This window comes from Macaca nemestrina, chromosome 1, assembly GCF_043159975.1.
Source record: "Macaca nemestrina isolate mMacNem1 chromosome 1, mMacNem.hap1, whole genome shotgun sequence".
NCBI lineage: Eukaryota > Metazoa > Chordata > Mammalia > Primates > Cercopithecidae > Macaca > Macaca nemestrina.
In genome coordinates, this window is record NC_092125.1 from 190124340 (window position 1) to 190140794 (window position 16455).

The 16455-nt window shown below is 56.3% G+C and overlaps 1 protein-coding gene across 18 annotated transcripts in view; it reads right to left on the reverse strand.

Moving 5' to 3' along the window:
• The window catches only part of LOC105494887 (protein tyrosine phosphatase receptor type F), a 93423-nt gene that overhangs the window by 32184 nt on the left and 44784 nt on the right, over nucleotides 1-16455 (reverse strand). For 9 of the 18 annotated variants that reach the window (XM_011763851.3, XM_071094516.1, XM_011763844.2 and 6 more), the window contains 5 exons: nucleotides 15953-15970; nucleotides 12969-13079; nucleotides 8844-8855; nucleotides 2734-3003; nucleotides 210-791 (listed from right to left, as the gene is read on the reverse strand). In XM_011763851.3, coding sequence (XP_011762153.1) covers nucleotides 210-791; nucleotides 2734-3003; nucleotides 8844-8855; nucleotides 12969-13079; nucleotides 15953-15970 — 993 coding nt within the window. The remainder of the gene's footprint in view (nucleotides 1-209; nucleotides 792-2733; nucleotides 3004-8843; nucleotides 8856-12968; nucleotides 13080-15952; nucleotides 15971-16455) is intronic. The other 9 variants (XM_024796970.2, XM_024796969.2, XM_011763848.3 and 6 more) reach the window with 3 other exon arrangements.

Sequence of the window (16455 nt, forward strand, 5' to 3'; positions counted from 1 at the left end):
AGCACCCAGGGAGGAGGGGGCCGAGGAAGGCAGACCCTAATCTCACACCCTTATCCTACATCCCAACTGACCACACATCTATGGAATATGGCACCTTGATCCTCCCAACAGCCCCCAACCTCACAGCCAAGGGAAGGGGAGAGGTGCCGCCACAACCTCAGCCTCCCCTTCTCTGCTGTCGGCTGCCCAGCCAGCGTGCCCCCACCTACCTCCCTGCTGCGTCTTGACCTGGATGGTGGGGCTGGGAGGGCCGTCGCCCACAGCGGTGAAGGCAAGCACGCGCAGGCTGTAGGTGATGCCAGGCAGCAGGCTGCCCACGGTGGTGAGGAGCCCCGCGTCAGTGTTGTGCTTGTGCCAGGCACTCGGGGGGCGGCGGGAGTCCGGAGTATAGTAGACGCGGTATCCTCGTACCAGGCCGTTGGGCTCCTCAGGAGGCTCCCACTGCACCAGCATGGTGCTGGCGCTCAGCATGCGTGCCTGCACGCGGCGCGGTGGGCTGGAGGGCGCCTGTTCTCCCGTGCGTGCCCGCACTGCCTCGCTGGGCGGCCCTCGCCCGATGCTGTTCACCGCCAGCACGCGGAAGGCATATTCCGAGAAAGGACTGAGGCCGCCAATGCTGTAGCGGGTGGTGGCCACACCATCCACCTCCTGGAAGGGGCCCTCTGTGCCCGCTGCGCGGTACTGGATGCCATAGTAGGATATAGGCTCTGAGTTCCCAGAGTCCCAGGTGAGGGTGACACTGGTGGCAGTTGTCTCTGTCACCACAAGATCAATCGGAGGCTTCGGCAGAGCTGGAGACAAAGTGGAAGGCTCAAAGCTGCCCGAGGTCAAGATCCTTAGGAACCAACCCTATACTTGGGGATTATCCAAGATACCTGGTGGGGCCACCTGAGTGTGGCTGATACCCACAGCCTACCTTGAAAAATGTCCAGAAAAGCTTATGGTGACCTCTGAAGCCACACGTGGCCGACGGTGGCCAGGTGCCCCCGGGCCTTGGGTCATCTAGTATGTACACATATCAACTGTGGGACTCACTGGACCCTCCCATCAGTACACAAGACTCATCTAACAAACAGACCTGGAGGTGAGGTGACACCTGCAGTCCCATGTAGATGAAAGGCACCCAGACTGGGTAGCAGCTATCTGCCTCTGCAGGTCACCTGAGCCCACGTGGTGGAGAGTATGTGTAATAGGCAGGGGAAGGGGAGATATTTCCTTAGGGACTGGCCCAGAATTTTAGAAAGAGTGATGGGGCTGCTGGCCCCACAGACCCTGTGGCTTGGCTCAAATAGAAGTGGGAAGGCCCTGAGTCCACAATCATTCAACAAATAATTACAAGCACCCACTCAATGCCAGACACTGCGCTGGGGCTACAATGCCACACAGTCACATCCCTGCTCTCATGGAGTTTACACCTCAGTACGAGAGAGAATCAATACATGAGTCGATCGTACTCATGATTCTGGCAGGTGCAAGGACAGCAAGAATCAGGGTGCTGAGGTGGAGTAAGATCCAGGGAATCTCCTTGGATGGGGTGATGAGGGAAGGAAAGCATCATCGAGCTGAGGCCTGGAGGGGTATATGGAGCCAGTGACAGAAGGGGCCGGACAAGGAGCATGGCAGACGGAAAGCAGCATGCGTCTGGGCAGCTGGCATGTGACAAGGTGGGAAGCCAGCGGCCCTGGGAGACCACAGTGAGGATCCTGATCTATATCCTAAACCAACGGGAAGCCACTGGAAGGTGTTTCTCCCTTTCCCAAAAGGAAGTGACTTGATCCTGGATTACATTTTTTAATGATCACTCAAGTTGCAAAATAGATAATGGATCAGAGGCTGTTGACAATTGAAGTAGGGAGACCAGGAAGGAATCTTCTTTTTTCATAGGGTCTCACTGTCACTCAGGCTGGAATGCAGTGGTGTGATCATGGCTCACTGCATCACCGCAGCCTCATCCTCCCGGGCTCAAGCAATCCTCCTGTCTCAGCCTCCCAAGTAGCTGGGCCACAGCTGTGTGCCACCATGCACAGCTTTGAATTTTTTTATTGTAGAGATGGGGTCTCACTATGTTAACTGGGCTGGTCTCAAACTCCTGAGCTCAAGCAATCCTTCCAACTTGGCTTTCCAAAGCGCTAGGATTACAGGAATGGGCCACCGTGCCCGGCCAGAATCTGTTACATATATATAACATATGTATAATATGTGTGCCTATCCCCAGGACAGAGAGAACCCACTTCCCCTACTATTTTACCACATCCTTCTTGCTGGGAAGCTATTACACCTGAAGTTCTGGTACTATATAGTGGTTAGGAGGGAGAGTTATGGATTCAGACCACACTGGGTTTAAGTTCCCGCTCTGTCATTTATTTTTGTGTGACCCTGGGCAAGTGATACACCCTCTCTGTACCTCAGTTCCCTCATCTGAAAAATGGAAATAATAAGAGCACCTATCTCCCAGGGTAAAACAGAAAAAAACAAAAGAAACTGTGCTTGCTAGCATGCTGTCTGCCACCGAGAAACTCAATATGCCTTAACTATTATCGTTAAGCCGGCTAACAACGGAAATCCCTCCTTCCCTCCCTCTAAGGGCTGGAGGACCCCAGGGCAGGGACGCCCAGGAAAGGGTAAGAATCCCTCAGCCATGCCTGTGCCCATGGCAGTCAGCTCACATTCGCCCGCCACCAGGACCTCCCGGATGACAGGGAGGGTACTGGTCACAGCACCTGCCACACTCACCTTTCACTGTGACCTGGGCTGTGGCCTCGATCATGCCCAGTGAGGAGATAGCCACACAGGTGTAGTTGGCGGAGCGCACGACATTGCTGAGCTCCAGGACGTTGCGGCCGACTGGCATCTCATCCTCCTTGGTGAGCTCCTCAACCCCCATCATCCACTTCACGTAGGGCATGGGCGCACCCACTGCCACACATGTCAGGTTCACGCTGCCGCCTGGCATCACCTCCTGGCTGCTGGGTGGGATGGAGAAACGAGGAGCCACGCGGCGCACTGCAGGAGGAGGGAGAGAGGCACTCACAGGCCGGGCAGAACACACAGCTGCATGGAAGGGCAGGGGCCCCTCATCCAGGTAGCCCCTCTGGTCAGAGCCAAACCCACACTCAGAGACGGGAGGGGTGGCACCGCCGCACCCCAGCTCACCATCCACTCCCACCCCATCCACTTCCAGCCTAGAAGTGGCCCCCACACTCAGGGGCTGTCTGGAACACAATGTCTTACTCAATGAGAGATCTTGCAACCAATCTCCCATTTTATAGCCTAGGAAGCTGAGGCCTGTCAGGAAGCTCCTGTCTGCCCAGGGTCACACAGGGACTCAGTACAAGGTCCAGGCCTGGTCAGGACCACAACCCAGGTTGTCCTCCAGGGCCCATCTCTGCCTGCTCCTGGCTGGGGCACCAGGGAGAGAAAGCAGGCCCTAGGGTGGAGGGTCCTCAGAGCATGGCTGGGCGGGGCAGAAGGTCAGTCCAGAGGGCCACAGCCACCTGCTGTGGAGTCACTGCCTCCACCTCCAGGCCATAGCCTGAGGGGAAGAAATAAGGTTAAGTGGCGGCGCCGCCTGCCAAGGTCTCAGCCATGCTCAGGGCACAATCTGGGAACCCAAGCAAAGGGGCTGCCCTGAGGAGGGCTGGGCAGGGGTCAGGGCAGGCCAGGGACGTGGTCCGCGGGCAGGATGGGCATGACGATGGCAGTAACATGATGAGGGCGCCGAACAGACGGCTTCCTGCGCCAACAGACAAGGGTCTCAAGGGGAGGGTGGCTGTGCCTGGCCACGACCTCCAGCCTTGGACTCCCCTGGCCAGAAGCTGTTCTGAGCTTCTCAGTCCAGGGTACAGCCTAGAACCACCCCCCTGAAGTTGTAAGCTTGGCACAGACACAGGAGCATGCAGAGGGAAGGAAGGTGACGAAACCCAGCCGTGCGCATGCATGCCTGGCATGCAGATGGGCCATGCAGCTGGTGAGCAGAGGCCAAGGTGTGCCCTACACGGGCACTCTCACATGCAGGGCCAGAGGCAGCAGGCAGCAGGCTAGTCAGTATCCCAGAGCACTGCTGAGAGCACTGGTCTCTGAGGAACCTCGCTGGGGACCCCAGGCATGCAAAGACCCCACAGCACCACATCAGGAGCACCTCTACTACAAGCACCAGACTATGCTGCTCGCGCAGCCCCAAATCACAGAACCAGAGCTAGAAGCAACTGCAGAGACCACCCGGTCCAACGTCTGACCTCACTACACAGGGGTCAAAACTGAGGCCCAGAGATCAGACATTCAGCAAGCCACCAGGTCCTGTCAACGGGGTGGCCTAACATATCTTTCGAATCCATGTATTTCTCTCCAGATGCAGAAGCAACTGCCACTACTAAAGTCCAAGCCACCATCATCCTTCCCTGGGTTGCTGAAATGGGTTCTGCGTTGGTCCTCCTGCCTTGTTTTCCCCCGCTCCAATTCCTGCTCACCGGCTCTCCAGAAACAGCTGGCACAAATCTGATGCCACTCCCTGTTTAACAAGCTCCTGCATGGCTCCCAGTGACACCTCTGCCTAGCCTACGAGACCCTACCTAACTTAGCACTTGCTTCAACCCCTTCCACAGCCTGCCTTACTTCGGTGCTCCAGACAGAACCCAAACCCTGGCAGCCCCAGAGGAGGCCAGGCCTGACAGGTGCTGGTGGGCTGGATCTGTGTCCCCACGTTCACCCAGGGGATGAGAGTGTCTTGTAGACATTCAGGGCTCTGCCTTCTCCTCAAATCAATCAGCACTCCCATTGTCTTTAGGGAAACCACTTCTACCCCCATTCTTGGTACATGGGGCATGTGACCCAGATCTGACTATGGAGAAACAGCCTTTGGACTTCTGCAGAAACTATTAGAAAAGCAACCTTCTCTCTCTACTGACGTAGCTAAGCTTAGAGCAGGTGGGGACGGCTTCTCCCAACACACAGGAAAAGCTGCTTGAGAACAAAGATGTCGACAGAGGAGAGGAGAGCCAGAAACAGACAAATGCCTGGCCAACCTGTTTAAGTACCTGGATCTAGCCCTGCCCAACACCAAATCTACTACATTTTTCAGGTTTGTAACATAAGAGTTCCTTGTTTTGCTTACGCTGGTATAAGTGGGTTTCTGTCATCTGTTCTAGTGCCAAGAGTCTCTACCTAAACGATGACAGCATGTCACAGACACAGTTCTTGTGGCAGAACAGGTGGATCCCGGGGCATGGCTGGCAAGTGTCTCATGGCAACAAAGGATTCTCTGAGCATGCTCTCTAAATGGTCCAAGGTGAGAGCAGGAGGCTCAGCCAGGACCACCACCCAGCCTGGTGGTGTGTGCCCTCTCTCTGCTCTGGAGATGGGCCTCAGGGATGGGCACAGGCAGGCAGATCTGTTTGCAGATCAAGTCCAGGCCTGCCATGGAAGCAGGGTGGGGGCAGCACAGAGGAGCAGCCTTAATGAACCAAACCTCTCCTGTCCTCTCAGCCAGTGGGTGCCCCGTCTCCTCCTCTTCATGGGAAGGGAAGCTATGCTTAAGCACCTACTAGGTGCAGGTTTCCACGCTGTAGATGCTATCACCTGCCAATTACAGTCAAGGGAACTGATTTAAAACCAAGCCACATGACCAAGTTTATATACGTAGTAGAAGTAGGTCTGTGTGATGAAAAACTGTCACCCTTCCGAGCCCTGGCTGACAGGCCTGAAAAAAAAACCCCAGAAGGCTCTGGGGAGAAGCATCAGAATTAACAGACGCTGGCAGGAGAGGACGCTGCTCCAGCGGGCATAAGGATGGGTTTAGACAGCCTGTGCCAGGGAGAGGTGATGACTGCAGGCTTGACCCCAGCCAGTGGTGGAATCATGGGGCCTAATCAGGTCGCTGGATACCAGGACGAAGAGCTCCAGCAGAAGGAAGTAGGTCCTTGGCCAATAAACCTTGGGCACCAACCTAGAAACTTGACTGGACTTTACCCCCAAATAGTCCCTGGAGGACAGGGTCTTCAGGCCAAAAGGCAGACCTCATGGACCAGCCCTGGAGGTCAGGCCAATGCCGTGAGCCACACCTTCTAAAGCCTCCAACTCCTGCCGCTGTCAGGAAATTGAGGCGCTTCAGGAACACAAAAGAGTTGTGTTTATTTTTTCCCTCCTAGATGCAGGTGGCAGGGAGAACTCTAGGGGCTAGGGATAAGCGTGAGAGGTCAATAGTGGCCTTTAGGGTCATCTGCAACACCAAGCAAGGGCCTCAGGGCCAGAAGCTCCTGGGCGCACCACCTTCACTCTCACAAGGACACTGGGCTTCAGCCACGCAGACACTTCACTGCGACTGAGACATCTTCCACGTGAGGGAGGTCAGGGTATGTCTACAGAGGAAGGGTGGGGGAAACAGGCAAGGGAGAACCTCCTTGTATCCCAAGTGCCAACAGGGACCTGCATCCTAGACCTGCCCAGACAGCCACCCCCACGCCAACAGGCTGGAGTGGCTGGCATCTCATGCAGCAGCCCCTACCATCCTCCTCCCACTGCTGCAGGCACAAGGCCTCCAAAAAGGAGCAGGCCTCACCCTGGACAGTCTATTGACAGAAGCAACAGCAGGGAAGGAAAAGCTGGAGCTGGGAAAAATGCACTTAGGGTCTAATCTTGGGCTCCAACAATGCCGGTCTATTACCGTTCCCTGTGCATCCTTAGTGCTGACATTTTATAGACAATTTCCAAAACAGGGCCCTGCCATTTCTGGATTATATTTCAGCTGTAACTTTTAAGTCTAATTATTTGCGCTGACAACCCCCTATAATAGGGCGGTGCGGCGCCCAGAGGCATCAGCATTCAGTGGAGTGACAGCCTAATCGCAGGGGGAGGCAGCCCCGCAATCTGCATTCACTCAGAGAAATTTCTCTGATGAAAATAACGCAACATTAAGGAGGGGATGAGGGGCAGGATCCACTGTATCAAGATAAAATAACTCTTTAATAAATAACCTTGTGGCTGCCGCAGAGCAGTAATTAAATGCCGGCATACCCGGCACACAGTTTTAAGTAAAGCTGGAAAAATGTAAGATGCAATTATCAGCACCAAACAAATTACTAGCCCGGCAAATCCCCCTGGAATATTTAGAAACTCATTTCTGCCTTTCCGCTAAATATTTGTGCATGTGCTTATTTTTGGCGGGACCATGGGGTAGGGTAGGGGTGGGATGGGGAAAGGGAGGGGATGAGGTACCAGGAGGGTAGAGGAGGGGGCATGGAAGGAGCCACTGTGGGCTGGGTTGTCTCTGCTGATGACTGTTTTCTGAATGCACTGGCAGATCTGCCCGGTCAGCAAAACGGTGTAACAGAAATGCCCCAGCACTCAGGAGTGCATATGGATGGATGCTCAGAGCTGACATCTGAGCCAAGGCTACAGCCCTCCTCTCGACTGGCTCCCTCATCCTCACAGAGGAAACTCGAGCCACAGAGGATGTGGCAGAGGGAACTGGGATGGCCTGGGTCTGTTCCCTGAGGCTCAGCCTGTCCTACATTTCTGTCCTGAACCCCCAAAACCCAGTGGACAGGTGAGTCTCCTCTGACCACACAAACCAAGTGATACATGAATGACCACTAGCCGCGGCTGCCAACCCCATCATCATTCTGGCTCCAAGGTGGGGCTGAAAACCAAGCCTCAAACAGGCCTGCTCTGGAATGGGCTCAAGGACAGTCTCCAGGAAACCCTTCCGAACTTGTGGCTGACTCAGGGCCACTTCCAGGCTCCCATATGGATCTTCCTAAGTTGCAGTTGACTGTTCAGTCACTCCAGGTAGAAGCAACTTGAGTCCCAATGCAAAGCACCAGGCTAAGGAATGTCAGTTAGCTGGCTGGTGGGCTAAATAAATTCCACCCTCAGACAGACACGGGAGCTAGCTGGGAAGCTTGGGCAGAGGGGCCTGGGGCAGGTAGGAGGATCTTAATTTGGATCCGGCTGGAGAAGGAAAAGACAACCTTATGGGAGACTTCCTCAGTGTGCCAAGATGACGCTACTCACCCTGCGCCATGGACACCAAGCTCCCTGAGGCAGACCAGGGCTGGCTACCCCATGGAGCCCTGGTGGGGGACCTGAGGGCCTCAAGGACAGGGTACACACAGGACTTTTGCCCTGTGCTGCAGGATATTGGGAGGACAGCCTACTCTAGCCTCTTGCCTTACTGTCCCAGTGGTTTGGGCTGAGCCTGGGTCTCTAGGCGAGGAGGTGTTTGGGCCGAGCCTGGGTCTCTAGGCGAGGAGGGGTTTGGGCCGAGCCTGGGTCTCTAGGCGAGGAGGGGTTTGGGCCGAGCCTGGGTCTCTAGGCGAGGAGGGGTTTGGGCCGAGCCTGGGTCTCTAGGCGAGGAGGGGTTTGGACTGAGCCTGGGTCTCTAGGCGAGGAGGGGTTTGGGCTGAGCCTGGGTCTCTAGGTGAGGAGGGCGGTGAAAGGTCCTATAGGTGCACATAAAGCGCTACAGCTCTTACACCTCTCTCTGACCACAGCCCCCCACAACCATTCCTGAGCACCACCTGGATCAGACAGCTGGCCTGGCCTGGGTGCAAAGGTGGGGTGCAGTTTCATGCCATGCAGCATGCCCACCCCACCACCCTTGCAGGGGAACCAGGCTAAGGGGACATGCAGATATGTGGTGCACCAGGGACCCAAGCAGCAGGAACATGCAGGTCAGGGGCCTGCCCACCCACCCCTGGTCCTGCCTGCCCGCCGGCCCAAACAAGAGACTGGCAGGCAGGCACGGCGCAGCGAGCCTGAGGGAGCTGACCGAGCCCGCTGGGCCCTACTGACAGGCGCGTCCCATCGACGGGCGAACTGTAGATGGATAAGAAGTGAAAAGGACCAACCTTCTCGCTGATCTGAGAGATGAGAGTTTGGGTTGATGGCAGAGTGCGATGAAGATGAGGAGGGAATAAAAAAAAGACAAGGAGAAACACAGAGAGAGTAAAAACAGGCCAACCTTCATCTGCCCACACAGCACGGAGACGAGACGAGACTCCTGTGCCCCCTCGCACACACACATGCACACAGGTGCACACGAACCACATCGCTCACAAAAGACTCAGGACTCATGAAGGACATGGTGGACAGAGCTGAGGCCTGCCAGCAGGTGCCAGAGAGGCCGAGGGTGGGGCCGGGGCAGGTGGAAATGGGGCACAGGCAGGCCCCCATGCCTCACACGCACCCCACAGCTCAGACCCTATGGACTGGGCTCTGGGGTCAAGGCCCACCCAGCCCACAAACTTGCCAAGGTACACGAGCCACCAGAAACCACCCCCACACACGCCACCAGTGTGAGGAGCACGTCTGGGCACCTGTGGGGAGAAAGGCACTGTCCCTGTTTTAGACAGCTGTGGCCCTGCAGCCAGGTCCCTGGAGAGAAGGGGGAAAGCTGGTAGTCCTGGCACAGGTAGGCCAGGCTCTGAGGAGGGCAGGGCTCCACCCTGGCCCCAGCAGCTGTACACCCAGAGAGCTGTAGATGGAAGGAGAGAATGAGTCACTCAGGGAGAGTCAGGTGGTGACGGAGAAAGGCGCTGGCCCACCCAGCATGCCTGGGCCTGCTAGACTGTGGGCGGAGCTGTGGACAACTGTGAACAAAGTCAGATGTAACTGGATGACACATCCCCCCACAGTGCTATCCGGACAGCCGTAGAGGCTACTGACTAGCAAGTGATTCCTCTGTGCCTGGCAATGTGCCGGGTGCTTCACATGTACTGTCCCATTAAATGTAGCAGCCGCGTGGCCTCAGAGAGACACTGGGGGCCCTGAGAATTTGGGGGACAGAAGGGAGATGTGAGGGAGACACCGAAGCCAAGTCTGATAAGGAGACGAAGACTTGCGGCCAGTGGACACACAAGAGAGACAATGGCAGTAGGAAGCCGTCAGTAATTTCCTCCAGGTGACATGTGGCAACGTTTGTTTTGACTGAGGGGTGCTACTGGCATCTAGTGAGCAAGAGATGCTGCTAAACACCCTCCAATGTACAGGATGGCTCCTCACAACTAAGAATCATCCAGACCAAAATGTCAACAGTGCTGCGGCTGAGAAACTCAGGGCTAGAGCCCACACCAAACCAACCGAGGCTCAGGAGCCTGCTATGGGAGGAAACCTCGAAGCCTCTCTGCTGGGAGATGGACAGGGTGCAGGCCAGCACTGGGGGTTCCTCCATAGCCATCCACTCGCAAGCAGGGCTCAGGAGGCAGAGCTGGTGGTCAGCCTGGTACAGGCTGTGCCCAGGCCCTGGGGCTGAAGGGCCCCTAGTACTGCTGAGGGCAGAAGGCAGGGGTTTTGCCAGGCATGAGATGAGGAGCGGTGGGGGCACCAGAGGCCAGGGACTCAGGGAGCAGGGCTTTTCAGGTGTGCGGAAGTCCTGTTGTCAGGACAGGAGGGCCTATCCTGGGCCTATGGGACAGGTTGCTCTTGGCAAAGCAGAGTGGCTATAGATTCAGTTAGGGTCTAGATGAGGCAGGTCCTAGGGACAGAGCTTAGAACTGGTCCTGAGACATCAGGGCCCACAGGAACGTTGTATGTGTGTGTGAGAGAGACAACAGAAGTCAGGCTTGGCTGTTTTAGAGTCCCTGGCAAGTGGTGCTGGAACTAAAGGAACCCCCGTATTTCCTACCAAAAGGCATGTGGGGATGGAGCCAGAAGGGTAGATTCAGGAAGAGCTGGTAGGGGTAGGGGATGGGCCATGGCAGGAGCCAGTCAGGGCCCTGCCTGAGTCTACCATGTGTCAACAGGGAGCTCCACAGACAGCGATGCTCCAAGGGACTGCACATAAAAGCTCCCTGGGCAGTGACTGAGCTGCCAACTACAGCAGCTAAGCTCAGTCGATCTCCAAAGAGACCCACTGGTCTGCCTCCAGGGCTGGGGCCCGTGTAACAGTGACTTCCGAGAATGCTGGCTAGCCAAGAGGACAATGTTGGGGGGGGGGTGTCCATCCACCTCTGGGCCTTCTCCTGCCTCAGCATTGCCTCCTGTAGCTGTGCCCTAGGAAATGTGCCCATAGGCCATGCCCTTGCAGCTGGCTTAGGTTTACAGTGGCTTTACTGGGCCTCCCTTCTCCCTGATACAGACAAAAGGCTTTCTTGCTGAGGCCTGGAACTGCCACTGTCTCAACCCTAGTCTTGGGAACAGAGCTCTAGAGAGCACAGCATTTGGGATAGTCAGGGTGGGAGGAGGCAGACCTTTGAGAAGAGTCATTCCAGCTGCTCCTCTGCTGGAGCAGACTCGCCAGCCCCCATGCCTGCCAGACACTCTGCCTGGGGCAGGGTGGGGCAAAGGCTGGGCTGCTTACAACTCTACACCTCTAGGCCATTTGGGAAGTTTTTGGGCTCCTGTTCCTGAAGACAGATGAGCTGACCTGAGGCCTGAACCTTGACGAGCAAGACACCTGACAGTAAGCTAGGGGACCTCCCATCCCATGCCCCCAACTCCCATGAAGCACTTTTAATAGTCTCTGAAGCACAATTTGCCCACCACGAATAGCTCCTCTGCAGCTCAACTGGCTACCAAATGGGTTGGCAGCCTGTGGCCTCTCCAGAAACACCCTCTCCATGACAGACAGCAACCCCTTGATAAGTGTATTTTGGTTGACAGCCTAATTCTCTCTGCTCTGAGTAAGCAAGTCTGACCACATGGCCCCGAAGAGTGGGACAGGCCACTGCCATCACCCGCTGAGTCCACTGGGTGGAGAGTCAGACGACATCCCTCAGGAGGCTGTGTTAAGCACTTGGCATGATGGAATCATCACTGCAAGGAGCCATATCCAGTTTCCTTCACAGATCCCTCGGGTGGAGACAGTTTAACTTTTTTTTTTTTTTTTTTTTTTTTTTTTTGAGATGGAGTCTCTCTCTATGGCCAAGCTGGAGTGCAGTGGCGCAATCTCGGCTCACTGCAACCTCTGGTTCAAGTGATTTTCCTGCCTCAGCCTCCCGAGTAGCTGGGATTACAGGCACCCGCCACCACGCCCAGCTAATTGTTGTATTTTTAGTAGAGACGGGGTTTCACCACGTTGGCCAGGATGGTCTCGATCTTCTGACCTCGTGATCCGCCTGCCTCAGCCTCCCAAAGTGCTGGGATTACAGGCATGAGCCACCACACCCAGCCGACAGTTTAACTTTTAATGACATCCATCTGTGCCGGAGGGCTAGGTGAGGGGACAGTGTGAGGGTAGAAGGGGCTTTTAGGGCCCCTCCTGGGCACATGTATACCAGACCCAGTGTGTTCTCAGGAAAGGGTAAGGTGGCCAGCTTTAGTCACCCTTAGGCTGTGAACATAGCAGAGACTGGAAACCCCAAAACAGTCCCCAGGCTCCTCTCTGCTGGGAACTTGGACTTCCAGAAAGCACACTGTCCACTCGCTTCCAGCAATGAACACCTGGAACACACCAGGTGCTCACCCGAGGCAACATAACCATAGGGGCTCACAGCTGAACACAAGAGTTCCTCCAGGAAGGCCCCAGGCAGACCTGGCCAGAAGACAGGCTCACCTGGCCTGGTCCATTCCTGAGGCTTGACTACCACAAAGCCCAGAGCCACGGTGGTTCTGGAGCCCACCGCGCTGCGGCAGGCAGGAGGATGTACTGAAGGAAAGCCAGGCCAGGTATGCATGCATTTACACACAGATAAGTGTGCCTGTGTGTGCACACACACATGCACATACACCAAGAAGTCTGCTTGGATGGCTCCAAACTCCCATGAGGCTCTGGGCCCATGCGGCAGGACCTACAAGAGATACAAATGCTCCCCAGAGTGGCTGCTTCCCCGTGGGCCTGCAGGGAAGGAAGGCAAAGTAGTGGCAGATGCTGGGAGCCTGCCCAGTGGGAGCTGCTGCTGCAGAAAGAAGCAGGAAGAAGAGAATGGGCCCGTGGCAGTCCCTTGTGTGTCTGCACCAAGGGCTCTGGGCAGAGAGCCTGGCAGGTGCAGCACAGCTCCGTGGTGACAGGGGCCAGGCACTGCCCGAGTCCTTACCTCGTACATACAGGTTTGCAGGGGCTGAGTAACGTGTGCCTGCCGAGTTGGTCGCCACACACTCGTACTTGCCTTGGTCGGATTCCTCACTGCTCTCTATCTGCAAGGCACCTGTGGGGACACGAAGCAAGAGGTCAGGTAGGGCCCATGTCGAGTGTGGCCTGGAACACGGTGAGAGGTCTCGACAGCGTCTGTGGCTGATGTTGACCAGATGTCGAAGCTCATCCAGGCCACACCCTGGCACCCCTGCTGCTTCCAGGAAGCTCTCCCTGATGAGCCCAGTGGCCTCCTGGCTAGAACCAAGGGTTGTGTTTTGGAGCACAATCTCATGCTCCCCACAGTCCAGCAAGACCCGTCTTTGCTCTGCCAGGGACTGTACTCCAACCCCCAGCTCCACTCAGTTTCCACCACACTCTTGCCAGTACTGAAGCCTGTTTCCCAATCAACATCCCCGTTAGTGTTCCCGGCCCCGCAGCCCCGCTAGGCCAGTCAGAGCCAGGTGTGGGAGCAGCCTGCAGAATGGCGGGCCTGGGATTCACAAGCACACCATGCCCTCACTGGGCTGGAGCTTGAGAATTTGCCGCCCACCAGGAAAGAATGGGCTTGCCCTGGGGGCCTGATGCCCAGCAGCCTCTGCTCCCAGCACCATCTTCCCCTCCTACTCCACCCCCTCCCCACCAGCCCCACCCATTCCGGCTCCTCTCCTCAGCCTGGTCCTGCTAAAGTGCTTCGACCCACCACGGCTCCTGCATAATTCAGGAGGCTAATGGAGGTTGGAGCTCCCACTCGGGCCAGTGCCCTGAGGGGCTGCTCTGGCCGCAGACGGACAGACAGGAGCCAGGGTTGGGGTGGGTAGCAAAAGGACCCTCAGAAAGGGTGGAGGAATCTTGGGCTTGAGGCCAGTTCTGACAGGTCCTGGCAGGGGAGGCCAAGGCAGAGCGGCAGGGTGGGGGCGGACCCACTCGACTTGGCCATCCCCTGGCCCCATCAATAAACACTTGAAAAAACTGCTTGTGAAAGCACACTGGGCAAGCTGTCTGTGACAGAAACACCCCCGGGCACAGGCAGCACACCCCTCCCTAGAACAATCCAACAGACAATTACACCCACACAGGACGGTCCAACAGTTAAGAACCCCCACAGGACACAGTCTGACAAAACCACCTCCTGCACAGAACAGCCAGCCTGACCTGACAGTCCCCACCTTCCCAGGGCCCAGGTTGATGGACAATCACACCCACACAGGACACGGACAGAAGCTGCCGGGCCCCCCTTGCCTGGACTGGACAGGAGCCAGAGGAAGAGTTCCAAGTCATGCTCTCACGGCTGGGGTCCAAAGGGGGACCACCCTGGGTCTGACCTATAGCCCCCTCACTGCCTGATATCCCTCTTCCACCATCTAACCCAGGGCAGCAGGAGGGGCTGGGGACCCCCAGGGGGCTGGGAGCTGGAGGTGAAGGAAGAGGGGAGGCCACCAATGCAGGATGCAGGACCAGCCTGCCTCTGTGGTGCTGGCCTCAGCCCTCCCCACCAGGTGCCAGGGAGCACCAGGGCCCAGTGCACATGCCAAATACCATCTCCTTCAAGAGCAGCCCTGAAGGGCACCCAACAGGTCATGCTGATGGGATGGACGGACACTGTTACAGAAAACGTTCATTCAGGCAGGTGTGGTTCAGGCCCGAGGGGTCGAGGCTGCCCTAAGGTCACCTCAGTGAGGCAGGGGGTGTGGGTGGGGTGGGGGAGACCTGGTGGCTGGTGCCACAGGCTTGAAGCAGAAAGTGTTGCCTGGGTGGAATTTCTGACCCAGAAAACAGGAGGTTCCTCTGCAACAAGAGCCTGAGAGTGGTCAGGGGGCCTAACAGAGACCAGGTGCCTATTTGCATACAGAATCCCCCAAATCTGGAACCAACACCAGGACCCAGCAGCAGGGACAGCAAAGAGTCAGCACAGGCTGAGCAGATGGGCAGGGGGATTGGGGGGCTGCCAGGTGAAGCAAGAGCCAGCCTCAGGGTGATGGGCAAGATACCACCCAGGAAGGCAGCTGCTCTTCCCTGAGACCATCCTGGTCTTGAGCTCTGAAGGTCTAGACGTGCCCACAGACACTGAGAGAACTGGGGAGAAAATGATGTGAATAGACAAGCCACCATTTTACAGGTGTCTGCTCTGCGCCCGACCCTACACATCCTCCTCTCCTCTAATTCTCATGACCCTGTGTGGCAGGTGGCCATGCCCCAATTTAAAGAGGAAACACACTTCTGAGAGATGAACTGAGTTTCTGAAGATCACACAGGTGGTAAGTCAGACTTGAATCCGGATCTTCCTGAGTCCAGAATCTGTGCTTTTAACTCTTAGGCTGCAGGGCTCTGCTGCATGGAGGGGACTCCGAGCTGACAGGCCAGGTGATAGAGTTATGCACGAGCCTGTTTACCTCCCTGTTGTCATCCCAGCACCTACACGGAAGTCTTAAGTGAACGTTCCTCCTAATCCTTACCGGGCTGAAGGGATGATCCTCATTCTACTACAGTACAGAGCCAGGATACTAAAGGGAAAGTCAAGTAATAACTGAGGTCCCCCCAAAAGAGGAGACTGTCAAGAGAAAAGGCAAGGCTTGGTCATGCTCCTCAACCTTACAGGAAGCTTTTCTGTCTAGGGAAGTCTGGGGATAGGCTAAGTTTCACAGCAGGAGCTGATGGGGTCCCTTCTGTGGGGATGGCCTGGAAGGCCTGGGCAGCAGGGCTTGCCATCCAGGACGGGGCTCGGCGAGTATCTTCACAATTCAGACTTGCAATGGATGAGTCCACAGGAGGGAATGACTGAGAGTGGATGTGTGTGGTGGCCGGTGGTGTTGGGGGTGCTGGAGCTGGAGATGAGGAGGCTGAAGAGGTTGGGATGGGGATGGGGAGGTGACACACTGGACGGGATGGAGTGGAGGTGACGGCAGTGGCAAGGCGTGGTGTGGCGAGAGGCACGGACAGCATTCTTACCTCTGATTGGTGAACCACCTGGCGAGGTAATTTGAATGCAAATAAGATCAGAGAGAAGCATTAGTACAAAAGGAAGGAAAGCCACACAAAGCCAAATCAGGTAAAATAAAACACGAGAAAAGACCTTAAATACATGGAGAAATTGAGGCCTGAGTTAGGCCGACGCGGACGATGTGTGAGCAAGCACCAGGCAGAGCCAGGCTCAGTGTGGGTGAAGCTGTGTCCCAGGTCACTGGCTCTGCTCTGGGGACGAGGAGGGGGCTCAGTGGGGCTGGGGGTGACGAGAATCAGGGAGGTGAGTCAGGACTCCTGCAGACCACACTGGCTGGGGCCAATGTAGGGGGAAGGTGAAGAAAAGAGGTAGCAACCCCACCCCACAGGGCCACCCAAATCCCACCGGTGGGTAAGATTCCAAAACAAAGCACTTACCAAAACAAAGCCTGGTGTTAAGGCAGACAGGACAGAGGCTAAAGGGAGGGCTTGTCATGGGCTACTAGCACACT